This window comes from Staurois parvus, unplaced genomic scaffold (genome assembly GCF_062004578.1).
Source record: "Staurois parvus isolate SC_StPar_1 unplaced genomic scaffold, SC_StPar_1.0 ptg000020l, whole genome shotgun sequence".
Taxonomy (NCBI): Eukaryota; Metazoa; Chordata; class Amphibia; order Anura; family Ranidae; genus Staurois; species Staurois parvus.
The window spans coordinates 13,907,928-13,934,339 of NW_028317816.1; the positions used below are offsets into that span (position 1 = coordinate 13,907,928).

A 26,412-nucleotide genomic window follows, 5' to 3' on the forward strand; every position below is an offset into this window, starting at 1 on the left:
AAATATCTGATGAGCGCCTTGAGAATTCATTGGGAATTGCTACATTCATTGAACCAGATATTGATGTATTAAGTTTATCAAAAACAGTGTCAAGTATCGCACAATGTTTATGTTGCACTGTTTTATAATAAAACAATTTTAAAAAATGAAGTTTTATTACTGATGTTATCTATGTCAGTGATTAACTGTGAGCTGCCTGACTTTTTCTGCTCATCAGTTATCATTACTAGTGTAATTTATGTGTGACCCAAGACGATGTCTCTTGTTCCAATGTGGCCCAGGAGAGTCAAAAGGTTGGACACCCCTTATCCAAATCAAATCATTATTTGGTGTGACTACCCTTTGGCTTAAAACCAGCATCAATTCTTATACGTGCACACTTTGTACACTTGCACTAAGTCAGGCATTTTGTAGGATTAGTCAGGTGTAGGATTAAGCATATATACCAAGCAGGTGCTAAAGATCATCAATTTCATATGTAGGTTGAAACCGTCATTAATTGAAACAGAAACATCTGAGGAGGCGGCTTAAAACTGGGTGAAACTAAGGTGAGGTTGTGGAAGACCGTTTCATATCACAGGTCATACACCATGGCAAGACAGCACAGTAACAAGACACAAGGTAGTTGTACTGCATCAGCAAGTTCTATCGCAGGCAAAGATTTCAAAGCAGACTGGGGTTTTCAAGATGTGCTGTTCAAGCTCTTTTGAAGAAGCACAAATAAACGGGCAATATTGAGGAATGTACACACAGTGGTCAGCCAAAGAAACAATGCAGCAGATGAAAGACACATTGTGCATACTCCCCTTTGACATCGGCAGATGTCTAGCAGTGTCATCCGCACAAAACTGGAAGAAACCAGTGGGACAAAAGGTACTGTACACCCATCTACTGTCTGGAGAAATCTGGTTAGAGGTAGTCTGCATGGAAGAATTGCCAATAAGCCATAGCTCCAATGTGGAAACGCGTGACTCAACTATGCATAAAAACTGGGGTGCAGAAAAATGGCAGCAGGTGCTCTGGGGACTGATTAGTCAAAATTTGAAATATTTGTCTGTAGCAGGAGGCGGTTTGTTCCCCAAAGGAGTGGTATGCGGTACAATGAGTGTCTGCAGGCAGCAGTGAAGCATAGTGCAGGTTCCTTGCATGTTTGGGGCTTCATTGCTGCAAATGTAGTTGGAGATTTGGTAAGGATCCTTGCTGTCCTCAATGCTGAGAAATCCAGGCAGATACTTATCCATCAAGGAGGCGTGTGATTGGTCCCAAGTTTATTCTAGAGCAGGACAATGACCCCAGACATACTTCGGCAGCTGCCTTAGGGCACCAGGATAGGGTGGGGTGGTAAAATCCAAATCCCTAGTCACTTGCTAAGGGTTTTGGATTGTTAAAATACCTGCATACCTCCCAAGGTCTTGGATTCCACTCCACTTAGTGGGGGTATTTGGAATAGATGCAATGAGTGCTCTCATTCACCCAGTGAGGATTTCTGAATGTCTGCGCTCTTTGCCTCTATCCCTCCAACTCCCCATTCAGTCTTCTTTGCTGCCATTGATTGGTAGGACAGCCCGTGTCCTAGCAACCAATGATGTACTTTGTAGGTGCCCCCCATTAGCAAAAAGCTATGTCTATGCAAGCCGTTTCAGGACTTCAGAACCTCTCAACTCCGCTTCGCCCCCCTCCGACTCTGGCTTCCAGTGGCTCTTGCCCAATAAGGTGGTTCAGAATATTTGTATTTTGTACTGGTAGCTATATGAATTCACTGGAAGATACTTGTTCCCGTGTCACCAGCGCAGTGGGAGCCAGCATCACTGACAACTTCATGTAATACACTTGTAGTTCACCTAAGAAAGCTTTGCCAAGGTTTGTAAACAACAGAAGGGGAGGATCCTGAATGAAGGAGATATTTAGACACTGAGGTCCCAGCATCTGAGGGAATATGTATATGAGGATTTATGCTGGGGGATAGTTGTAGGATCATTTGCACCATGGGAGAGGGAATTTGTGCCTAGCGAAAAGGGAATGAGAGAAATGTTACCAGAAGGCGAGTGCGGTAATTTATGCTGAGAGAAACTAAAAGGATTTGTGCTGGAGCAACGGGCAGTGCTTGCAAGAGAGATTTGGGGGGAACAATGAGGATTTATGCTAGAAGGAGGGGATTTTGTGGGGAAGACTTTTGCTGGAAGGGGGCAGTTGGGAGATTAAGAGGATTCTTGCTAGAAGGAGAGGTTTAGGGGGAGGATTTATGGTGGGGGGGGGGGGATTTGTACTGGGATAGGGAATTTAGGTGGGGAGATAAGAATTTTTGTTGGAGGGATTGGGGGAACAGGTATTTGTGCTGCAGGGATGGTTTGGGGCGAGAAGAGGATTTGTAATATATGGCAAATTAGGTTTACTGGTAAAAAAAAAAAAAAAAAGTAATGCATTTGGGAGCTAAAAATATGAATGCAAGTTACATGCTGGGAGGGAACCTTTGGGGAGAATCCAGGATGGAAAAACATATGGGGTCATAGAAGATCACAAGCTGCAGCAAGTAAAGCTAGCAGAATATTAGTATGCATTAAAAAAAGAGTATCTAGTGAAGAGATAAGATTATAATTCTACCACTTTACAAAACTCTGGTCCAGCCGCATCTTGAGTATGCCGGCCAGTTCTGTTCACCAGTCCTCAGGAAGGATGTACTGGAACTGGAGAAAGTCCAGAGGACTGGCGGACCTCAGTTATGAGAAATGATTACAAGCATTGAATGTATTCTAGCTATAAAAGAGACACTTAAGAGGAGATGTGATAGAAATATACCTAACCTCAATGGTGATTCTAGCATAGGGAGAAAACCATGCAATCTCAGGGAGATTAAGAAGAGACGCAGCCACTCAATGAAGCTGGAGGAGAAACGGTTTAACCTTAAAGCGGTTCAGCCAAAAAACAAAGCATCTACAAATACTGTAGCTGTTGACTTTTAGTATTAGTACATGTACCAGTCCAGAGATCCAGCGCTGTCCTCAGCTGTGTCAGCTCTTCTGCCATCTTCAGGTCCAGGCACTGGCATGTTTACTTTTGGAAGTGGACTGTGACAGCTGGTTTCTGCGACCTGTAATGAAAACCCAGAGGGCTGCGGGGGGGGAAGGAGGGGGGCTGAACTAGCACTTAGATCACCTCGGGGATCTGACAAAGTGGGAGAAGGTACCTGTCAAAACCAGGTACCAGAGCCCCCCCCCCCCACACACACACACACACAAACACACAAAAAAAAGTGTCAAAACTTAGGAGTGGGGGAGGAGGTAGACAAGCAAAATTTACCCTTTTTGGTGAAGTTCCGATTTAAACTGCGTAAGGGGTTCTTTACTGTCAGAGAGGTAAGGATGTGGATCTCCCTTCCACAGTTGGTGTTGGCAGCGGGAAGTGTCGATAATTTCTTAGATGGGCATCTTAGCAAAAGCAATAAACAGGGATATATGAAATGGTTTGACATACCAGTTGAACTGGATGGACCGGTGTCTTTATTCAACCTTGCCTTTAACATCTACATGTAACTTTGCAGTCCTTTTGTATCATAATTTTAGTTTCATTTAAATACCGGCAGGACAAATGACAGAATAAAGTATATACTTCTGATAAACAGTAACAATTTTTTTGTAAAAGTAATACTGATCAAAAAGTAGAAAAAGTGCACTTTTTGGTTTTAAGTTTTTATGATGTCTATGGATTGCAAAAGAAAAAAAAAAAATTACAAGAGAAAATCACCAAAAGAAAACTTTATTTGTTCTAAAAATATATACGTATAACTTTGTTATCCTAAGTAATGACAGTTATTTCTGTAACAATATGCCCATAGCAAAAATGTAAAAATTGCTTTGGTCCATGGGCGGTGCACAGATATGAGAGATGAAGTGGTTAAAGTGTATGTAAAGGCACTTTTTTTGTTGCTGATTAGAGTAATGAAGGGTTAGACCTCAGTGTCTAACATGCAAGTCCTGCATGCTGCCAGCCAGCACTTTTGTATGCAACCTGCTGCGTCTTGGGCTGTGCTGACCACTTGAAGCGCTGGCAGAGCCTGACATGTTAGGCACCAGGGAGGGAAACAAACAAACCTCAGCGCTGCTTCCAATATGGCTGCCATGCTCTCCAAGTAGCAGATATATCACTTGGAAGTTTTGCTCTACTCATTTCATCATCAATTTGCGACATCTTTAGGCGATCCATATAAGACGTGGCACTTCATGGTTTTATTAGGTGGTTATTGATGTTTAACATCTAAGTGCAATACCTTTTTTGTTTTTTACACAATAAGTGGTACTTTCACTATGTGAGGCTCCCCTCCCTCACCTTTATTTTATTTTTTTACACCTGGTGAACAACCTTCTGGTTACAGGAAAAGACACCCTAAGGACACCATAACAAGCTGGATGGAGGACTGACCTTTTATGTACCTGGACTACATTGGGCGCTGGTTGATTCACTTGGTAACACAAGTAGTCAAATATATCCGGTGAGTGAGGTGTGCATACTGGGCATCATGGGTCTTTTGGAGGAATCCCATTGTGAAGCACATCCATTTGAAGCACATTGTTTTGACCAGTGTTGATGTTGTTTGGAGTGGCACAGAGCACTTTATCACGATCTGGACATTGATTTTTTTGGGGACTTTAGTACTTTATATATGGGACTTTTGCAATATAAATAGCACTTTATATATTGATTGCATTGAAAGTAAGGAGGCAGTGCTGTTCCCCACTTTTCTTGCTTTTTATGCCCCTGCTGAGAAGGTTCAACCCTTTATTTGTACCAGTGGTCACTGTGAGCAAGAGGTGAGGGAACATATTTCAATGGGAAAACCTTTCTGCCAAAATTCTCTAAGATTGATATTCCATTCACATTGGAGAGATTCACCCGTATTTCCTGTTGCATTTTTAGGACACGATGTGAAAGCAAATCCTCACAGCAAGGCACAAACAAAATTACTTGAGAGGGTTTTAACACTTACCTAATCTATCTAAAACTAAAAGATTTTTTTTAACTTTACACTTTAATATACACTATACTGCCAAAAGTATTGGGACACCCCTCCAAATCATTGGATTCAGGTGTTGGAATCACCTCCATTGTCACAGGTGTATAAAATCAAGCACCTATGCATGCAGACTGATTCTAAAAACATTTGTGAAAGAATGGGTCGCTCTCAGGAGCTCAATGAATTCAAGCATGGTACTGTGATAGGTTGCCACCTGTGCAATAAATCTATCCGTGAAATTTCCTTGCTACTAAATATTCCACGGTCAACTGTTAGTGGTCCTATAACAAAGTGGAAGTAACTGGGAACAGCAACTACCACAAAGTGGTAAGCCATGTAAAATGACAGAGCGGGGTCAGAGCATGCTGAAGTGCACAGAAGTCGCCAACTGTCTGCAGAGTCAATAGCTAAAGACCTCCAAACTTCATGTGGCCTTCAGATTAGCAAAACAGTGCGTAAAGAGCATTTCATGGAATGGGTTTCCATGATCGAGCAGCTGCATCCAAGCCTTACAACACCAAGTGCAATGCAAAGCGTCGGATGCAGGGGTGTGAAGCATGCCGCCACTGTACTCTAGAGTACTGAAACCGTGTTCACTGGAGTGATGAATCGCGCATCTCTGTCTGGCAATCCCATGGACGTGTCTGGGTTTGGCAGTTGTCAGGAGAACTGTACTTGCCTGACTGCATTGTGCAAAGTGTAAAGTTTGGTGGAGGGGGATTATGGTGTGGGGTTGTTTTTCAGGGGTTGGGTTTGGCCTCTTAGTTCCAGTGAAGGGGACTCTTAAGGCATCAGCAAACTAAGACATTTTGGTCAATTTCATACTTCCAACTGTGGGAACAGTTTGCAGATGGCCCCTTCCTGTTCCAACATGACTATGCACCAGTGCACAAAGCAAGGTCCATAAACACATAGGTGAGTGAGTTTGAGGAACTTGACTGGCCTGCACAGAGTCCTGACCTCAACTCAATAGAACACCTTTGGGATGAATTAGAGCGGAGACTGCGAGCCAGGTCTTCTCGTCCGACATCAGTGCCTGACCTCACAAATGCGCTTCTGGTCTGGTCAAACATTTTCATAGACACACTCCTAAACCTTATGGACAGCCTTCCCAGAAGAGTTGAAGCTGTTATAGCTGCAAATGGTGGGCCAACTCAATATTGAACCCTACGGACTAAGACTGGGATGCCAATAAAGTTCATGTGCGTGTAAAGGAAGGCGTTCTAATACTTTTGGCCATATAGTTTGAGTTGCTGTATGAAAGCTTTTGATATATAATGCAAGGATTATGTCTTCTAATAAAAAACAGCTTAACAGCAAATTAATAAATATAATTCTTAACTATGTAAATGAGTATTTATTTTGCTTAATTGCTTTTTGGCTTCAAGAGGTACTAAAATATGTACAAAAGTACAGTGGTTAAACTATATTAGACATAACCACTGTAATAAATTAGCAGCTTGTACTTAATCCATCAGAAAACAACATTCTCCTAACAGGCAACTTTATTATTCAGTTGGAGTATGGCAACCAAGACCGCAGTGATGAACACATCATGAGCATCAGTCCACATTTGATAATATGAATTAGAATTTGCAGTCTAGAAAATACTGTTTCCTGCAATTTGTCAAACAATTTTGTTTTAAAGAAGTAGGCCTGAGTTAGAAATAGTACATTCAGAGATTCTAGGACAGTCATGTTTCAGCTGCTCAAACGGGTCACTGCTAGGCATTTGCAAACATTTGTATTGCTTATTTAAATCTGCCGAGTCCACGATGAAGTATGCATTTGTCCTGGCTGTTTCATAAGAACATTTGTGGCTGTGGCAATTACTTTTCGTTTTTGACTGAGATCTGTGGATGTCCATTATTACAGTGATTTGTTTTAAATAAAAGCTACTCTTGCACAAGGAAATTAATAAGAGCTTTCCTTGGGGATAGGATGGTCCTCTTAATTGTGCGCCCCTGTAGTTGTGTCATGCCTAGATGACTCTTCATCACCAGGTCTTGGATCTTCTCACATTCCTGGGAAACATCAAAGGGTACGCTGATCGTGCCACAGGCTTTGTTATTAATCTAAAAAGAAACCATAGAAAAAGCTCAAGTAAGCTGTTTCTGTTAAAGAAGAGTTACTTTTAAAGTTGTAAAATGTGTATATTTTCACAATGCGCATATTTTGTGTTATTAGCACAGTGTGCTATTTGTGATGGGATTTCCGTATTTTTAATGCTAGCACTTCCAATTTATTGTATTATTTGTTAGGATATACACATTATCCACTAGAGGGAGCTCTGTATTTGACTCACCCTCTCCTTCAACCTCGTTAATTAACCAGTCATGGACCCTGAATGTACCAGGTACACCCTAAGGCCTAGTTCACACAGGCTTCAGCTTGTATAAGAGCAGTGTGAACAGTAATCTTTTACAAAGCATTTTCAGAGATTTTTTCAAGCTTTGTTGAAGCTTTTAGGGATCATTTACACTTGTGATTGCGTTGGGGGGTTAAAAGCCTGTGGTTCAGCCGTGATTTTACTGACCCTCAACAGCCCCCCTTTTTCTTTGGAGGCAGCAGCCAGGGTGTACAGATGCTGAGCCACAATGCTTTGCTTCAAGTGAATGTGGCCGCACTGACGTCGCGTACGTTGTGCGTAGTTGTCTGGTAATTAGGGGGAGTCTATTTCTTGAAGAACAATCTAAATGCAGATCAGAAAGTAAAGCATGTGTAAACGACCCCTGAAAGTACCATTGCGCTCCAGTCTGTAAATGTTAAGCACCAATCCTGAATGTCACTTTAAACAAGCTCCTAGCAGGCTTTAGCATTACTTAAAGTTTGTTGAAAGCATGCTAGCAGCTTGTTTAAAGTGACAATCAGTACCATTAGGATCAGTGTACTGTATAACATTTTCAAACAGGAGCTGAAGGCTGTTTTAAAGGCTTAGAGAAAGATGCTCAAAGTTTGCTGAAAGTATCATAAAAGCTTGCTGTTCACACTACCGCTACATAAGCTGAGGCCTGTGTGAAACAGGCCAGAAAATTCTGTTAAACACCAAAATTATCTTATACACCCCTGGTCTCCCTCACCTGCTGCAGTTCTGGTAATGTCATTTGACAACTGGGTCCTGGGCTCTGTAATAAAAGCACTGACTAGCTAACACTGTTTGAAGTTTCATTTTATAGTACTCCTTCCTCTGGCCCAAGGAAAGAGCATGCATGCTCCGCAAGCACGTCACCACCCCCTTACCTCGTCATGAGTGATGTCACGCTCTTTCCTCCGCTGTACTCAGAAGCCCTCAGCTTACCAGCAGAGGACGCCGAATGAAGTTTTCATTTATCCATCCTATCTACACAGAGTGAGTAACACGGGACTCGGCATCAGTGACTGATGAGAAGTATTACATTGTTCTTCTTGTAAGTGATTTTATCTTCAGCACAATAAATGTACTTTTAACTTTAATACTACATTCAGATGGCACTTGTTTTTGCTGTTTTTTTTATACTAGAGTTGGCTTCTAGCTCTCATACAGGTTACCTGGAATGTGTATTTATTTATTTTTTCTGGATCATATTGGACTATATATAAAAACTTTATACAGACCCTGCTTATTCCCTGTAACATTTTTCTGTCATCTGTGCCATTTTTTATTTTTTTTCCAAAAAAAATATATACTGTATATTTTGATTTGTTTTATTTCTGTAACTGGCTAACCAATAGGTTCATAGCTAAAATATAAAGGTTGTTCTGGTCAATAAGGGTTTCACAGGTGCATCTGCTGAACTGGTTAGCAGTGGAGATAAGACACCAGCCACAGTATATTTTCTGACTGAAAGACTTATATTGTAAGGAGAACATAGCAGTACTATGGGGCTGTACCACAAAGCAGGAAAGAGACCATTAACAAGCCATGTGTGTAAAGACCAGATAGCTAAACAAGAGAAACCCACTGATTCCTCCATCCATGGTAAATAGCAGGAATTGACAGAATTTCCCGCTGCCACCTATTGTATTTTGACATGCAACACCCACGGCTTTCACAATACCCAAACAGTGACTGCTTGTGTTTGGCTGCACTCACTGTTTGGCTGACTTTTTTTCTGCTCACCTCCTTCAATTTTATTAATTAAAGTTTGTCAAGTTTGGTTTCAGCAGGGCCACCCGTGACTCGATTTGTGGTCAACTTACAAGAACTGTCCGAATTTCAAGCCACTAAATGACCAACATTTTCATGTATTGAGAAAATCCAACTGTCACCAAGTATATACATACTTAGTAAACTAAAATTATACTTAAAAACAAAGATTTTTAGGGGAAAACAGTAAGGGACCATCCACACTAGTAACTGTGTGTGAATCACAGGAACAAGCAGCATGTTACTGTGCGATTCATATGTAGTTCTGTTCAATACATTTTCAGCCAATTCATTTTGATTGGGCTGTAATCAGACCACAGCAATACTAGTGTATGACTACTTTTGGAAATGCACTGCACTGTACTTCGGTACCATGCGATTCAGTGCAGGCAAACGCACTGCATTTGCGACCTGCGTTTGAGGTGTCACTAACTTTGCACCGACACCTGCTTCAGATTGCAAGGACAGTGCGATTTGAATATAGTGTACTTCCCTCAGAGGGTACTACTGAGGAAGTCACGTGACCAGGATGATAAGTGAGCCAGGGTGCTGGGAGAGCCGGAACCGGAAGTGACACAGCCCCAACTTATGGACTATGGACATTATGATATGTGGTTTCTGTTCTAAGGAAAAGTTTGTTGATTGTTGAAAGTGAGGTCATTGTTTATTTGATAATGAATTTTGGAGCATGGATTATATGATCACGGGGAGCCACAACATTTATTTTTGGGGTTTATTGCAATCATTGTGGGAACACTTTGTTTGCAGCCACTCCCAGGACAGAATTCAATATTGTGCTATATTTATATTTTATAATACAGTGATTTATTTAATAACATTTCACCTATAGGCAGCGCGGAATACACATTTGTCATATACTTATTGTTAAAATGTTCCCTCCTCCATATTCTGTCTACCGTGTATAAAAAAGATCTGTGTACATACCTATTTTTAACCTGCTCTGGTCCAGTCATATGATCCAGGGAAGAGGAAGGAGCACAGACAACGGCTGGGCTATGGGAGCCTATGAGTGGCGTCACTGCTGTTGTCGAGCACTCCCTTACACAGGGGAGCCGGCGCTGCAGGATCACATGACCATTCTGGAGCAGATTTAAAATAGGTAAGTACACCAATCTTTTTACATAAGTTAGGCGGGATAGGAAGGAGGAGGTGGGGAAAGGACATTTTTAACAGTAGTTATAGTAAAGCTTTTCTTCCACTTTAAATCTCTTCCTGTCCTGCTGACAATATTTTAGCAGACACTGAGTGAGGGGAATTCCTCCACAGCAACACTGACAAAAAATACCAGTAGTACCCATTACATTTCTGCTCGTGTTCCTCTATCTGGAGCCCTGGATAGCAGTAAAAATCTGACTGGAGTTCTAATCCTTATTCACTCCATTCAAAACTAGAAAAAATGTTTCTTACCAGTACAGACACTTCCACAGTGTCAGGCTGACGGAAGTATTCTGGGTCTATGATTGGCCAGGCCTGATGGAGGACATCCTTATTCCAGTTATACTGTGTGCTCAGCTTATGCTTCACCTGTCCCAAACCTGCAAAATGTTACATATTCTTCTTTTAAAGAAAAATATAGAGTCTACTAGTTAAAGTGTAAAGCTTGTGATATATACCTAAAATATGTTACATCATTATTAGCTGTACTGCGCGGTGTATGCACTGTCCATCTTAGTTGTCAGTTGAGTTTTTACAATGTCAGCATGTTTCATTGGCACTCTTTAACATAGATTGATATAAAAAGTCTACACACCCGTTAAAAACTTTTCCACCTTTAATGTAAGCTATAAACTGTACAACTCAGTTGAATAATGAACTGAAATCTTTTAGGTGGAGGAAAGTAAAAATAAAAAAATAAAATAATATGGTTGCATAAGTGTGCACACCCTTAAACTAATACTTTGTTGAAGCACCTTTTGATTTTATTACAGCACTCAGTCTTTCTGGGTATGAGCCCATTAGCATGGCAGATCTTGACTTGGCAATATTTGCCCACTCTTCCTTGCAAAAACACTCCAAATCTGTCAGATTGCGATTCAGGTCTGGGCTCTGGCTCATTCCAAAACTTTAATCTTCTGGTGAAGCCATTCTTTTCTAGCAGAAGCCTGAAGGTTTTGTGCCAATATTGACTGGTGTTTGGAACTATTCATAATTCCCTCTATCTTGACGAAGGCCCCAGTTCCAACTGAAGAAAAACAGCCCAAAGCATGATGCTGCCACCACCATGCTTCACTGTGGGTATGGTGTTCTTTTGGTGATGAGCAGTGTTGTTTTTGTGTCAAACATATCTTTTGGAATTATGGCCAAAAAGTTCAACATTGGTTTCATCAGACCATAACACATTCTCCCACATGCTTTTGGGAAATTTCAGATGTGTTTTTGCTAAATTTTGCTGGGATTGGATGTTTTTCTTTGTATGGAAAGGCTTCCATCTTGCCACTCTACCCCATAGCCCAGACATATGAAGAATATATGAGATTGTTGTCATATGTACCACACAGCCAGTACTTGCCAGATATTCCTGCAGCTCCTTTAATGTCGCTGTAGGCCTATTGGCAGCCTCCCAGACCAGTTTCTTCTCGTCTTTTCATAAATTTTTGAGAGATGTCCAGTTCTTGGTAATGTCACTGTTGCACCACTGGATGATGAATGTATTCACTGTGTTCCATGGTATATCTAATGCCTTGGAAATTCTTTTGTACCCTTCTCCTGACTGATACCTTTTAACAATGAGATCCCTCTGACATTTTGGAAGCTCTCTGCCGGCCATGGCTTTTGCTGTAGGATGCGACTAAGAGAATGTCAGGAAAGACCTACTAGAACAGCTGAACTTTATTTGGGGTTAATCAGAGCATCAGCACTTTAAATAATGGTAGGTGTGTACTGACTCCTATTTAACATGATTTTGAATGTGATTGCTTAATTCTGAACACAGCTACATCCCCAGTTATAAGATGGTGTGCACACTTATGCAACCACATTATTTTATTTTTTTATGTTTACTCCCTCCCCTAAAAGATTTCAATTTGTTTTTCAATTGAGTTGTACAGTTTATAGGTCACGTTACTCATTATTGTCTCATTTCTTTACATTACAGAAACCTGCCATTTTTAACAGGGGTGTGTAGACTTGTTATATCCACTGTATAAATTAGACTGTTAATTGAGATGTGTTACCTCTCCATAACTCTGATGAAAAATGTGGTACCATGGGTGACATCATAATGATGAGACTTGCTAAGGCATCTTCAAACTCATTGCTGTGTTGAACAACTTGCTGAGTAGAATGCTTAAAGAGACAAAAAAAAGTGGTCTGTTTAATAAAAAGACATTTGGGACACACAATTGCAGCCCAACCGTGGGGTGGGCAACACAGCAATGAGACCCTAACAAGCCCATATAACAAAACCAGTCAAACTGGACATTTTGATTGACGCAATATGTTACCTTAAAAAAAGAAAAAAAAATGCTTAGTAAATTGGGTATAACACAATTGTTTTTGAATTACACCCAAAGCTAGCATCAGATATCAGATGAGGCTTGGAACATCCACCTGGAGAACATGTGAACAAATCGGGGAAACAGTGCACTTTGACAAAAGGGTGGGTACTTTGTCCTTAGGACCATAAGCTTGGATGATGACCCGTCTGAGCCACTTAGAGATGGTGGAGTGCAAAGCTGGACCATCAGGAATGACAAATAGAACCAGTTTTCCTGATCGAAGAAGTGGGTGTAAAATTAATTAGCACAGTATGAACTACATCCAGACAATGAAGAGAATTCCCTTCTAATGTACTGGAACTGAACAAAGAGACAGAAGAATAATGTCCTGATTGAGGTGAAAAGATAAAATCATCTTAGGAAGGAAGGGGGCCCTAAGCCTGAACACCAATCTATCCTTGGGTAAGGCCAAGAAAACTTTTTTTTTTTTTTTTTTTACAGGACAAGTCTCCCAGCTCTGATACATGCCTCACACAGGTAGTGGCAACAAGGAACACAGCCCTGAGAAATGAAAGGGGATTATCCTTGATAGGTTCAGAGTGATCTATGGCTTCAGAGCTCGAGGAAGGGGGTTTACCCCCAAAATGCAATTCCATTTCCACACACTTGGTGTGTGAATAGATGACATCACCTACGACTGGGGTTTTTAGTTTGATACACCCATTTTCACATGTGAGTATGTAATTTGAATATGTATTTAGATTCAATAAATGTTGAAGGTGGCAATGTGCTAGGCATTTGCGCCCTTCCGTGTGTGTTTTTGAAGTTTGTTTGAAGATTACCATATCTGAGGAGGGGCAGCTTGCACTAAGCATTGCTTGCAAAGTCTTATGGGAAGCATCTTCATCTGATCGCTGAAGTTTCAGATTTCTGTTGGTGCCAGGACCTTGAGGAAAGACCAGATCCTCTTGCATAGGCTCACTCACACAAAGGAGTCATTGCAGACAAGGTAACAGGTAAGTAATGCAACTGCTCTGGAACTGGAAAGCACTCTATGGCAAATTAACAAGGGGGCACAAATCCAGAAAGCACAGCAAGCAGAGCCCAGTACCCTATGGTCACTTTCCAGACAGCCACTGCACCTTTTGTCTAGCATCTATAGTATCTATGACATCCTAGGCTATGCTGAAAATGAGCTGATCCTGAAAGCTGCAAAAAGAACCAATGCTTAAGAGCAAACAGATGAAATTTTGATTGACGCTTTATTTTACCTTAAAAAAAAAATGCTTAGTGAATTGGGTATAACACAATTATTTTTGAATTACTACTAATCTAATGTCTGTTAATGAATGAAAAAGAAAAGTTGTTTTATACATTAAAGTGACATTAAACTGGTTTAAAAAAAATATTTTATTCAAGTATGTATTCTTTTTTTTATTTTTATTTAAATTTTTTATTGTTTTCAAATCACCATATTAAATTTACAAAAGCTAATAAAACAGACAGTATACATTAGACATTTCTGTCAAAACACTCCCCAGAAATAATCTCGGTGACCTTTTACCCCCCCTTTGATTATGCATTTTTAACTTCATTTTAGAAATCCAGAACCTTAGCTATTACTGGTATTATACTGTACTATATTTATCCCCTTTCCCTTCTTTTCCTTATTTCACATATTCTAGGTATGCCTCTGAATTTTTAAACTGTACCCACTTTTCCCAACTTGTATGAAATACCTCCATTTTATCTTCCTCCATATGGTAAAGTTCCTCCATTCTATATATCTTCTCTACTCTTTCTATCCAATCCTTTATTTTCCCTACCCTAAGTATGTATTCTTAAACTAAGCAAAGGACCGTCTACTGTTTACAGCCTCCTCAAAATTCCTTTTTTTGTTGCCGCTGTCATCAGACTTCTTTTACTCTATGGTCCCACTATATGTTGAAATGTAGCCACCCTCTCTTGCTTGGAAGACTCAAGACCATAGATTATGGACTATGTGATTTGTAATGTACATACAGTTGTGTCCAAAATTATTCAACCCCCACTGAAATTGAGTGTTTTGGCCAGTTTGACATTGCTTTTGATCATTCAGTCATCTTGCTTACATTTACATTAAAGAGGCACTTGTAGGTCAGACAAATATAACATAACAGTTATAATGAAATAACCACAAATGTCTTTTCTGTGCTCACAGCATTATCAGTTTTATTCAACCCCCAAGTGACATTCAATCTTAGTACTTAGTACAGCATCCTTTTACAGTTATAACAGCTTTTAAACGTGAAGCATAGCTTGACACAAGTGTCTTGCAGCGATCTACGGGTATCTTCGCCCATTCTTCATGGGCAAAGGCCTCCAGTTCAGTCACATTCTTAGGCTTGCGCACTGCAACTGCTTTCTTTAAGTCCCACCAGAGGTTCTCAATCGGATTTAAGTCTGGTGACTGCGATGGCCACTCCAAAATGTTCCAGCCTTTCCTCTGCAACCATGCTCTAGTGGACTTGGAGGTATGCTTGGGATCATTGTCCTGTTGAAAGGTCCAACGTCTCCCAAGCCTCAGGTGTGTGACGGACTGCATCACGTTTCCATCCAATATCTCCTGGTACTGAAGAGAATTCATGGTACCTTGCACACGCTGAAGCTTCCCTGTACCTGCAGAAGCAAAACAGCCCCAAAGCATGATTGACCCTCCACCATGCTTCACAGTAGGCAAGGTGTTCTTTTCATCATAGGCCTTGTTCTTCCTCCTCCAAACATAGCGTTGATCCATGGGCCCAAACAGTTCTAATTTTGTTTCATCAGTCCACAGAACACTATCCCACAACTTTTGTGGTTTGTCCACATGGCTTTTGGCATACTGCAGTCGACTCTTCTTATTCTTTGGAGACAGCAAGGGGGTACGCCTGGGAGTTCTGGCACGGAGGCCTTCATTACGCAGTGTGCGTCTTATTGTCTGGGCTGAAACTTCTGTACCCACATCTGACAAATCTTTTCTCAGTTCCTCAGCAGTCACACGGGGACTTCTCTCCACTCTACGCTTCAGGTAGCGCACAGCAGTCGAAGTCAGCATCTTCTTTCTGCCACGACCAGGTAGCGTTTCAACAGTGCCCTTTGCCTTGAATTTGCGAATGATGCTTCCTAAGGTGTCTCTTGGTATGTTTAACATCTTTGCAATCTTCTTATAGCCATTGCCCTTCCTGTGAAGAGAAATCACCTCTTCTCTTGTCTTCCTGGACCATTCTCTTGCCTTCACCATGTTTGTAACCACACCAGTAAATGTCTAGAAGGAGCTGAGTATCACAGTCATTTTAAAGCTGCCTAATTGGTGCTTATTATGCTTGATTGCTGCTCGGTGACATCCACAGGTGTTTTCAATACCTGATGGAAAGCACCTGTATGAACCTCTGTTCTTCAGAGTGGTAGTCTTTAAGGGGTTGAATAATTGTGGCAATGAAGAAACCACATAAGAACCATTTACTACTGTATTACATAAACAATTGATGTCATTTTAGTTGCATTTGGGTAGTTACAACGTCCTTGTAGGATTTGATTCTGAATACAATTCCAAATGTACACTATAGTCCCTAAACCCCTTTACAGCATTGGGGGTTGAATAATTTTGGACACAACTGTAAGGCAGTGAATGTGGCCACAGCTAATGTGCACTGCTCCTTTCAAACAAATGGAAGCTAGGGGGAAAGGAGAGTTTGGCAGCTCATGGAGGACATAACGAGGAGGAAGAAAAACACAGTAATAAACAATTTCATGAAAAATGGATTACAGGGCCATTAAGAAGTGGATGTGAATGGATGATTTTGGGAAAATAAGGATGTTATTCATGGTCACATTAACATCAGTTTATAACTCTTTACATCAGTTAAAGAGAGATTTCCTCCCACCTTTGTGTTGCAGTACATCCTATTAATTTCTCCATAATACAAAATAAAGAAATTCAACAGGAAAAAAAACACTTATGTGCAGCTATTTATAAGCACTGTTAGAGATACAAACATACTTCATCCACCTCAGCTCTCATTTACTCACGCAAAAATGTACTAATTAGCTGTCCTAGGCAAGCTTCAGTTAGTGAAGGCCTGTTGTTTTTCGGGAGCCTGTCTATGGCTAGCTATATGACCAGTCAGTCTACTCCTATGTAGCCGATTCACCCACCTTTCCAGAATACATAGTGCAGTAATTGAGCTTTTAGCCATTTCATCAGATGGAAAACAGTCAAATAGAAATAATGCGAATAACCCCTTGCATGCCAAACCACTTTCTGCATAATCTGTCATATGAATTTAGTTTTCAGAAGGCAGTATATGACTTTTATAATAATGTGACCAAACATAACTGAACACTTTATGAACTGGCTAACCAAAAATTAATACAGTGGAGTTATATTGTATATGGAGTCAAGTTATTGATTTAGCATGGACATTGTTTGCAGCGACCTAAAAGTTCAAAGTAAGTTATACAATGGTACTGATTGATGTAACACAGTTTCTGTTACAGCAAACGTATATTTATTTATTTAAATTTTTTTTTCAATTGCTATATTCTAGTTATGTTAACAAACCTCCCAAATTTGACAAACTGTGCAATTATGTACAATGCTCAGAGTATAGCATCAAGTCAATTAAACTCCTGGGATATTGATCTGGGCAGTTAAGTAGCAGAGGGGGTTGTTAATCAGTTTCAGCTGCTTTGCTGTTAATGAAATTAACAACAGGTGCACTAGATGGAACAATTAGATGACCCCCAAAAACAGGAAATATTTACAGGTGAAGGCCGCTGGCAATTTTTTCACTACTCATTCTTTTCTTTTCACTAGTTTTGCATTTGGCTAGGGTCAGTGGCACTAATGGTAACATGAGGAGATACCTGGACCCTACAGAGATTGCACAGGCAGTCCAACTCCTCCAGGATGGCACATCAATACATGCCATTGCCAGAAGGTTTGCGATATCTCCCAGCACAGTCTTGAGCATGGAGGAGATTCCAGGAGACAGGCAGTTACTCTAAGAGAGCTGGACAGGGCCGAAGAAGATCCTTAACCCATCAGCAGGACCGGTATCTGCTCCTTTGTGCAAGGAGGAACAGGATGAGCCCTTCAAAATGACCTTCAACAGGTCACTGGTGTGAATGTCTCTGACCAAACAATCAGAAACAGACTTCATAAGGGGGACCTGAGGGCCCGACATCCTCTAGCTGATCCTGTGCTCACTGCCCGGCATCATACAGCTCAATTGGCATTTGCTACTGAACACCAGAATTGGCAGGTCTGCCACTGGTGCCCTGTGCTTTTCACAGATGAGAGCAGGTTCACCCTGAGCACATGTGACAGACGTGAAAGGATCTGGAAAAGCCATGGAGAACATTATACTGCCTGTAACATGACCGTTTTATGGTGGGTCAGTCATGGTCTGGGGAGGCATATCCATGGAGGGACGCACAGACCTCTACAGGCTAGAAAATGGCACCCTGACTGTCATTAGATATCGGGATGAAATCCTTGGACCCACTGTCAGACTCTACGCTGGTGCAGTGGGTCCTGGGTTCCTCCTGGTGCGCTACAATGCCTAGCCTTGTGGCGAGACTATGCAGGCAGTTCCTGGAGGATGAAGGAATTGATACCATTGAATGGCCCCCACGCTTGCCTGACCTAAATCCAACAGAACACCTGTGGGATATCATGTTTTGCTCCATCTGACATCACCAGGTTTCAGTTCAGACTGTCCAGAAGCTCAGTGATGCCCTGGTCCAGATCTGGGAGGAAATGTCCCAGGACACCATCTGTCATCCTATAAGGAGCATGTCCTGACATTGCCAGGCGTGCATACAACCACATGGGGGCCAAACAAACTACTGAGTACCATTCTGAGTTGCTGCAATGAAATTTCAGCAAAATGGACTAGCCTGCTGCATTATTTTTTCACTCTGATTTTCAGGGTGTCTTTGAAATCAGTCCTCTGTAGGTTGATAATTTTAATTTCCATAAAACGATGGGTCATCCTTACATTCCTAACACATTATCCAGTCCATATCAGTATAGGTATCCAGCATGATATTTTTCCCCATTGAGATCTGATGTCTTTTCAAAGTGTTCCTTTAATTTTTTTGAGCAGTGTATAAAGAAAGGGTAAGCATATAAGGAGATATCAACTATTAAAGTATATTATATATAATATTCAAAGTAACCGTCTTCATACAAAATAAAACTCTGACTTGAACTATGTAAAATTTCTAAACATAAAAATCTGTGAAATTGACTTTAATAAAAGTTAATAAAAGTACAAACAGATTTTAATACACTATCTAAATTTAAGCCAAACTCCAGATCACACTTTATACTAGCTACCACAAATTATTTTTTACCTTTTGGGATAAAGGTTTTACTAAAATAAATAAAAGTTGATCATTGTAAGCACCTGTGCCAGTGTTAAATGGTTTGTCTCATCCCTGTAACTGATACATCTAAAAGACAGCTTATTCTTATGAAAAACAACAGACGTACTGGCAGGATCCCCAGATGAAAATAAAGGTAAGAAAGCCTAAAAAGAAAATTAACACGACCATCACATCTAAGAATTGGTAAGCTGCAATATAACAGGCGATTGTTTTTGGGTTTATTTCGCTTTAACTTATGCTAGCGTTTAACTGTAATCAAATCATTTTTAGTTTTGATTAGAGCAGGGAATTATTAAATCCCAAGTTTTTATTATTAGATAAAAAAACAAAAAAAACATGCGCAGCACACAAAATTCAAGGAACTACTCCCTTATAATGTTGCTGATTGTGAATCAATTTAAGATTGGTTCATTTCATTAAGAAATGAAGCCAAAACGTTTGAAGATCACCATTACAAAGAGGCAGATCACAGAAACATATTTTCGTTTAATAAACTGAAACGCAATCAGCAATGTTATACCTTCTGAGTCCTCATTATAAGCACGAAGAAGCTTCTTGAATTTTGAGTGGTACACTTTTTTTTGTAACTTCCTAAGGTTAGCATAAGGTGTTGCAATAATGCCACTCATACAGCTCTAACGGAGACAGTAATAAGAAATACCAAATATAAAAATAATGTTGTGTATCACAATGAAAATACAATTCACTAACACTGAGCTACACAAATATATCAATAATGTGATGTGCTAAACAATTATAAATATTCAACTAAAACAAAAAAAGAGTATATAGAAAAAGAAACGGATGGACAATAATTGAACCTGAGGTTTATGGTTAATAACTAAAAGTAAAGCAGAACTTCAAAAAGTAGTGAAGTCCCGCTAGTTTACTCCCTCCTTCCAGCCTGTAATTCAGTGGGTTAGATTTTTTTGGGGGGAGGCAGCGAGTACCAATTTGTATCGGTACCTGCTCCCATATCTGAAAGCCTGGCCTGGGCAAAGATTATGTCCATTTCCCTGCTCCCTCTCCTCCCAGGACACCTCACATGTCCTAAAAGGCTGCAGAACCATTCGCAATGCACTATACAAGCTCAGGCATGCACAGTGGGGCACTGGCTATGATTCCTCAGATAGCCTGGCCACAGCTAGATCATGCATCCAAGATGTTGGCACCAGCGACCTGCAGCAATAAAAAGAACCAGTTGCAGTAAGTCAGTGCTGGACCCCAGGCACTGGTAAGTACCTGATTTTTAAAAGACAGCAGCTAAATTTAAAAAAAAATGCAACATATTATATCCTTAGATGTGATGGCTGCATTAGTTTTCTTTTATAAAGCTAAGAACATTTTCAGCAAGTACAGAAAGTACTTGCTGATCTTGACAGAAATGCAGTGTCAGTCACTTCATGTTAACTGCACCAAAGAATATCTTCCTTCCTAGCTATCTCCTGTAAACTACCAATTTCTTTGCCTAATAGAGATGCCAAATAGAGAATGTAATAGAGATGAAGAGATACATGCATGTTTGTAGTCCATATCAGAATAGCATCCTTGGATGACGACCACGGCTCCCCTCCATAGATACAGCAGAGGAGTGACGTAGCCACTCAGGGACAGAATGTGTTTTACTCGCAGGATTACTAGGTAAATTAACCACCTCCCGTCCGGCAGTTGTATATAAACGGACTCCCCGCACCCTGCTTGTGCGTGCTCCCTGGGAGCGCGCAGCACCGCGATCCGGTGATTTTACAGCCTTTATGGGTGTAAAAGCGGTCTGTATAAAAAAAAAAAAAACTTCATCACCCCCTACAAATAGTACAGTGTCACCATGGTGACACTGTACTGCTAGGGTGACAGTATATAAAAAATAAAAAAAAGAAAGAAAAAATAATATAAAAATGTAAAGAAAAATGTTTAAAAATTATAATTTCTAGTTATAAACTAATTTGGGTTATTTTTTTTTTACTAAAAATATAACAGAATACATTTTGGCCAAGATTTATGATGAAATACGATTTGCAAAATTTTATAAGAAAAACACTTTTTTTCAAAATTTTTGGACTTTTTAATTTACATAGCAAAAAAACATAAAAATCCCAGTGGTGAATAAATACCACCAAAATAAAGCTTTATCTGTCTCAAAAAAATGTTAAAAATTCATATGGGTACAGTGTTGCATGACCGCGCAGTTGTCATTCAAAGTGTAAAAAGGAAATGTTTAGCGAGCGCTACGCAAAGAAAAGAGAGAAATAACGTAGCTGCTAGAACACCAAAAAAGGCAATCAAAGAAACCTTTCAAAAGTATATATAAGTCAAGACAAATAGGTGCAGCACTGAGTCATATTGTGCAACTGTCAGGGATCCCCTCGATCCCTGCCGCGATGGTCCCGGCGCAGGCGCACTGCTCCGCCCTGTGCAGGGACACGGGCACTAGGTCCGGGCCGGCCACGGCGTTCGAGTTTGCGCATGCGCAGTAGAAGCCGCGGCCGCCCGCTGGGCACCAATGGCAGCGCAGGGCGGGATATTTAAATGTCCCTGAGCTGTCATTTCGTTGCCTTCTGGTCTTACCTGCTTCCTGTGATTCTGAACCTGTGCCTTGTAAGTTATTGACACGGATTGTTCTTGACCTGCTGATTTCTCCTGCCCAGACCCTTGCTTTGCCTGACCTCTCTCCCTGGATGCCCCTCATTAGATCTGACCTACTGTTGCTGACCTGGCGTGTGACCCAACAATTCTCTGCCTGCTCCCTTGTACCTTACCGTCCTCTACGTTACCAACTCGGCCTGTCTGACTTCGCACTTGCTCAGCCATCCATCCATCCATCCCATCGGGGTAACCCGACCTCCTCACATCTGGCTCTCCCTGGTTGGAGCCCCTGGCGAACACCCCTATCACTGACAGGTGTGCTCAGTAGTGGCGACCTGGTCCCGGGGTACTACAAGTCCATCCCCACCATCAGGGGCCCTGGTGAACAAGTACCCTGGGGCTTAGACTCCGCGCTCTGGGCACGCCTGACCAGTGGAGTGCTAGTGGTGCCGCTCGGCGGTCCCTCACAGTACCAGAAGGCCATGACTGAGCCTCGAGGAGGACCCTCCCCGTTGGAGGAGGTTTGCAGGCACCTGGCTACCCTGACGCAAGCAGTAAACACGTTACAGGACAGATGTTTGCAGATTGAGAATCGGTTTCAGGCCTGCATTATATCTGCTCCTGTTTCACAGGCCCCGGCTCCTGCACCTCCGGTCGCAGCAGCCCACGAGCCGGCTCCTGGGCCTCCCGCATCACTCCCTATGGCGGAACCCCGAGTACCCTTACCCGAGCGCTTCCACGGGGATCGCACACGCTTTCGGTCATTTCGTGACTCGTGTCTGCTCTATTTTGAACTGCAACCACAGACTTTTTTGACAGAATCGGTGAAAGTGGGATTTGTTATCTCCCTGTTGCAGGGTGAACCCCAAGACTGGGCCCACCGACTAAGGGGAAATAATGATCCCCATCTGGTTACGGTTGACAACTTCTTTAACACTATGGCCATCTTATACGATGACCCACAACGGGCGGCCTCGGCCGAGGCCACATTATACGCACTCCGACAAGGTCGGCGAGCGGCTGAGGAATACGCCTCTGACTTTAGGCGCTGGATGGGAGACACTCGCTGAGTTCGCACTTTTGCACCAGTTCCGTATGGGCCCAATCTGAGGCTCTGAAAGACGAGCTCGCCCGGGTGGAGGTGCCCGAGACATTAGAGGACTTGATTGCACTCACCATTAAAATTGACCGTAGGCTACGGGAGCGCAGATTGGAGAGGTCTGGTCAGGGTCGCGGCAATACCTGGGGGTCATTCCAAGGATCCAGTCAACATACTAGGCCAAACATCCAGAACCTGCCATCTGAAGATGCTCCCGAACCCATGCAGCTAGGCCTGGCATGGCCTAAACTACCGCCAGAGGAACGCCAGCGCAGACGCTCCCAGTGTCTTTACTGCGGTGAAGCTGGTCACATGGTACGTTCCTGCCCGCAGAAACTGAGTAAGTTCACCTCATCTTCTTTATCTATTGGCAATATGAATCCATCCCAATACTTAGTTGTCCCCCTCTCCTTTCAGCTTTCAGAAAGGACCGTGGAGGTGACGGCCATAGTTGATTCGGGGGCATGCAGCTGTTTTGTGGATATCAATTTTGCTCACCAGCAGGGTATCCCCCTCCGTCCAAAGGAGAAGGGGTTTCACATCTTTTTGGCTGATGGTTCCCGGATAAAGTCAGGGGTGGTTAACCAGGAGACCCCTTCCATTGTGACTTCCATTGCCGGTCAGCACCGGGAACTCCTCCGCCTGGATGCTATTGCATCACCCCTTTTCCCAGTCATTCTTGGGCTCCCATGGTTGCGGGCCCATAACCCCCAAATTGACTGGGAAACTGGGGTTGTCTCGTTCCCTTCCCCATACTGTCGGGAACTGTGCCGAACTTCGGGCCCGGAGGTCCCCCAGGTCCTCCTGTGCTCTGAAGGGGATGCCAGCCTAAAACAAGTGATTCCTGCAGCCTATCATAAGTTTCTTGATGTGTTCAGTGAACGGGGAGCAGATACTCTACCCCCCCACCGCCCATATGACTGTCCTATTGATCTGTTACCCGGTTCTGAAATTCCCTTCAGGCGAATTTTTCTCCTTTCTGAGCTAGAATTAGGGGCCCTGAAGGATTATATTGAGGACAGCCTCCGGAAGGGATTCATCCGTCCCTCAACTTCCCCAGCAGGTGCAGGGATCTTCTTTGTAGAAAAGAAAGACAAGACTTTGAGGCCATGTATTGACTATCGGGAGCTGAATAGGGTCACAATCAAAAATCGTTACCCATTACCACTGGTACCAGAATTATTCCAGAGCTTAAAAGCTGCAGTAGTATTTACCAAGCTGGACTTAAGGGGAGCCTAAGACTTGGTTCGCATAAGGGAGGGGGATGAGTGGAAAACGGCCTTCCGCACCCGTTTCGGCCATTTCGATTACCTGGTCATGCCTTTCGGGTTGTGCAATGCGCCGGCCACCTTCCAGCACTTTGTAAACGACATCTTTAGGGACTTCCTGGATATCTTTGTCATCGTCTACTTAGACGACATTTTGATTTTTTCATCCTCCCTGGGGGAGCACAGGGTACATGTAACAAAGGTGCTGGGGCGGTTGCGGCAGCATGGGTTGTACGCTAAAGCAGAGAAATGTTGCTTTGAACAGGCTAGCGTTACATTTCTGGGTCTGATTATCTCCACCACGGGGGTCGCAATGGACCCTCAGAAGGTCTCTGCGATCCTAGATTGGCCTGAACCCACGGACAGGAAAAGCGTCCAACGTTTTATCGGGTTCGCAAACTTCTACCGGAAGTTCATCAAGAACTTCTCGGGTCTGGTCTCCCCCATCACTCAGTTAACCAAGCTTGGGACGCGATTCAGATGGACGCCAGAGGCACAGGAAGCTTTTGAAGCACTAAAGAAGTTATTTACCTCGGCACCCATTCTGGGTCATCCCGACGCCTCCCTGCCCTACATCTTAGAAGTAGATGCGTCAGAAAACGCGGTTGGCTCCATCCTTTCCCAGAAAAGGGCGCCAAGGAATTACTTCACCCAGTAGCATTCTTCTCACGGAAACTTACCCCTGCGGAGAAGAACTACGACATTGGGGATCGAGAACTACTGGCTATCAAGACCGCATTAGAAAAATGGAGGTACCTGCTGGAAGGTGCCTCACATCCCATCCTGATATTCACGGACCACAAGAACCTGGAATATCTGAGGACGGACAAACGTTTGCGCCCACGACAAGCAAGATGGGCATTGTTTTTCTCGAGGTTCCAGTTCCACATCACATACAGGCCGGGATCAAAAAACACGAAGCCAGACGCGTTGTCACGTATGTACGAGGATGCCAAGGAGATCCCAGTACCTGACACTATTCTGCCTGCGGGAAACTTCTTGGCCCTCCAGACGAACCTTCGCTCCGAGATACTGAGAGCGTCCACAGCAATGTCTACCTCCGATGGGGCGCCCCTCCAGAACAAGGGGGGACTCCTATGGAGGGAAGACCGGATTGTGGTGCCGGAGGAAGCCCGGAAGCCCGAACCCTAGTCTTGGGACATTGCCATGACCACCCGATGGCAGGACATTTTGGCCCGGTCAAGACCCTGGAACTTCTCCGACGTTCCTTCTGGTGGCCGGACATGGCCAAGGATTGTAAAAGTTACGTGGGCTCCTGTGCCATCTGCCAGCGGAACAAGCCTTCAAGAAATAAGGCGTGGGGCCTGCTACGTCCATTACCCATCCCTGAACGGCCCTGGCAGAAAATTTCTATGGACTTCATAGTCGAGCTTCTACCTTCACTGGACCACACAGCAATTCTCGTGGTCGTGGACCGTTTATCTAAGATGGCCCATTTCATTCCTTTACGGAAGACTCCATCAGCAGCCGAGACGGCGCAAGCTTTTATCCGAGAGGTTGTTAGACTGCATGGGGTCCCCGAAGACATCGTCTCGGACCGAGGGGTGCAGTTTACCTCGAGATTTTGGAGGGCATTGTGCAAAGCCCTGGATATCAAGCTATCCCTTTCCTCGGCATTTCACCCTCAGACCAATGGTCAGACCGAAAGGACCAATCAGACCCTAGAGCAATACCTGCGATGCTACACATCATTCTCTCAGGACGACTGGGTGCCTCTTCTTCCTTTGGCGGAATTCGCGTACAACAACGCTTGCCATTCAGCAACAGGGCAGTCCCCGTTCTTCTCCAACTATGGGTTTCACCCTGTCTTCCTCCCGGATTTAGTCCCGGAATGCCCAATTCCAGCGACACAGGATGCACTAACCTTTTTCACTTCAAACAATAAAAAACTACAGGAAGCCATCCGTCAAGCCCAAGAAGACTACAAGAGGGCTTTTAATAGGAAGCGAAGAGGGGATCTGGTGTTGCGGCCCGGAGAGAAGGTTTGGCTGGCTACATCGAACTTGAAGATGCTCTGCCCGTCAAAAAAGTTGGGACCTAAATTTATAGGCCCTTTTTGCATCAAACGGATGGTCAATGAAGTGGCCTATGAACTTGTTCTCCCTGAGACCCTCAAGATCCACCCTGTCTTCCACGTGTCCCTGTTGAAGCCGGTAGTCCCTGATGCCTTCCCAGAACGGGAATCCAGGCCCCCGGAGGCCGTAACAGTCGAAGAGGAAGAAGAATTCGAGGTGGAGACAATCCTGAAGTGCCGACGAAGGGGGGGCCAGACCCAATTTCTCATCAAGTGGAAGGGCTACGGCCCTGAGGACAATTCGTGGGAACCAGCCCATAATGTCCATGCACCTAGACTTGTCCGGAGGTTTCTTTGTGATCACCCGTGGTGGAGAGATCGGGTGGGCATCCGGAGGTTGCCCGTAGGGGGGGGGGGCAAT

General features: G+C 43.0%; 1 protein-coding gene across 1 annotated transcript in view; it reads right to left on the reverse strand.

Moving 5' to 3' along the window:
* Window positions 1–3,737: 3,737 nt before the first annotated feature.
* Window positions 3,738–26,412, reverse strand: part of LARS2 (leucyl-tRNA synthetase 2, mitochondrial) — a 269,656-nt gene continuing 246,981 nt past the window's right edge. Inside the window, exons 19-21 of the mRNA XM_089687406.1 lie at window positions 12,329–12,440; window positions 10,563–10,690; window positions 3,738–7,083 (exon numbers count right to left, since the gene is read on the reverse strand). Coding sequence (XP_089543532.1) covers window positions 6,904–7,083; window positions 10,563–10,690; window positions 12,329–12,440 — 420 coding nt within the window. The 3' untranslated portion in view covers window positions 3,738–6,903. The remainder of the gene's footprint in view (window positions 7,084–10,562; window positions 10,691–12,328; window positions 12,441–26,412) is intronic.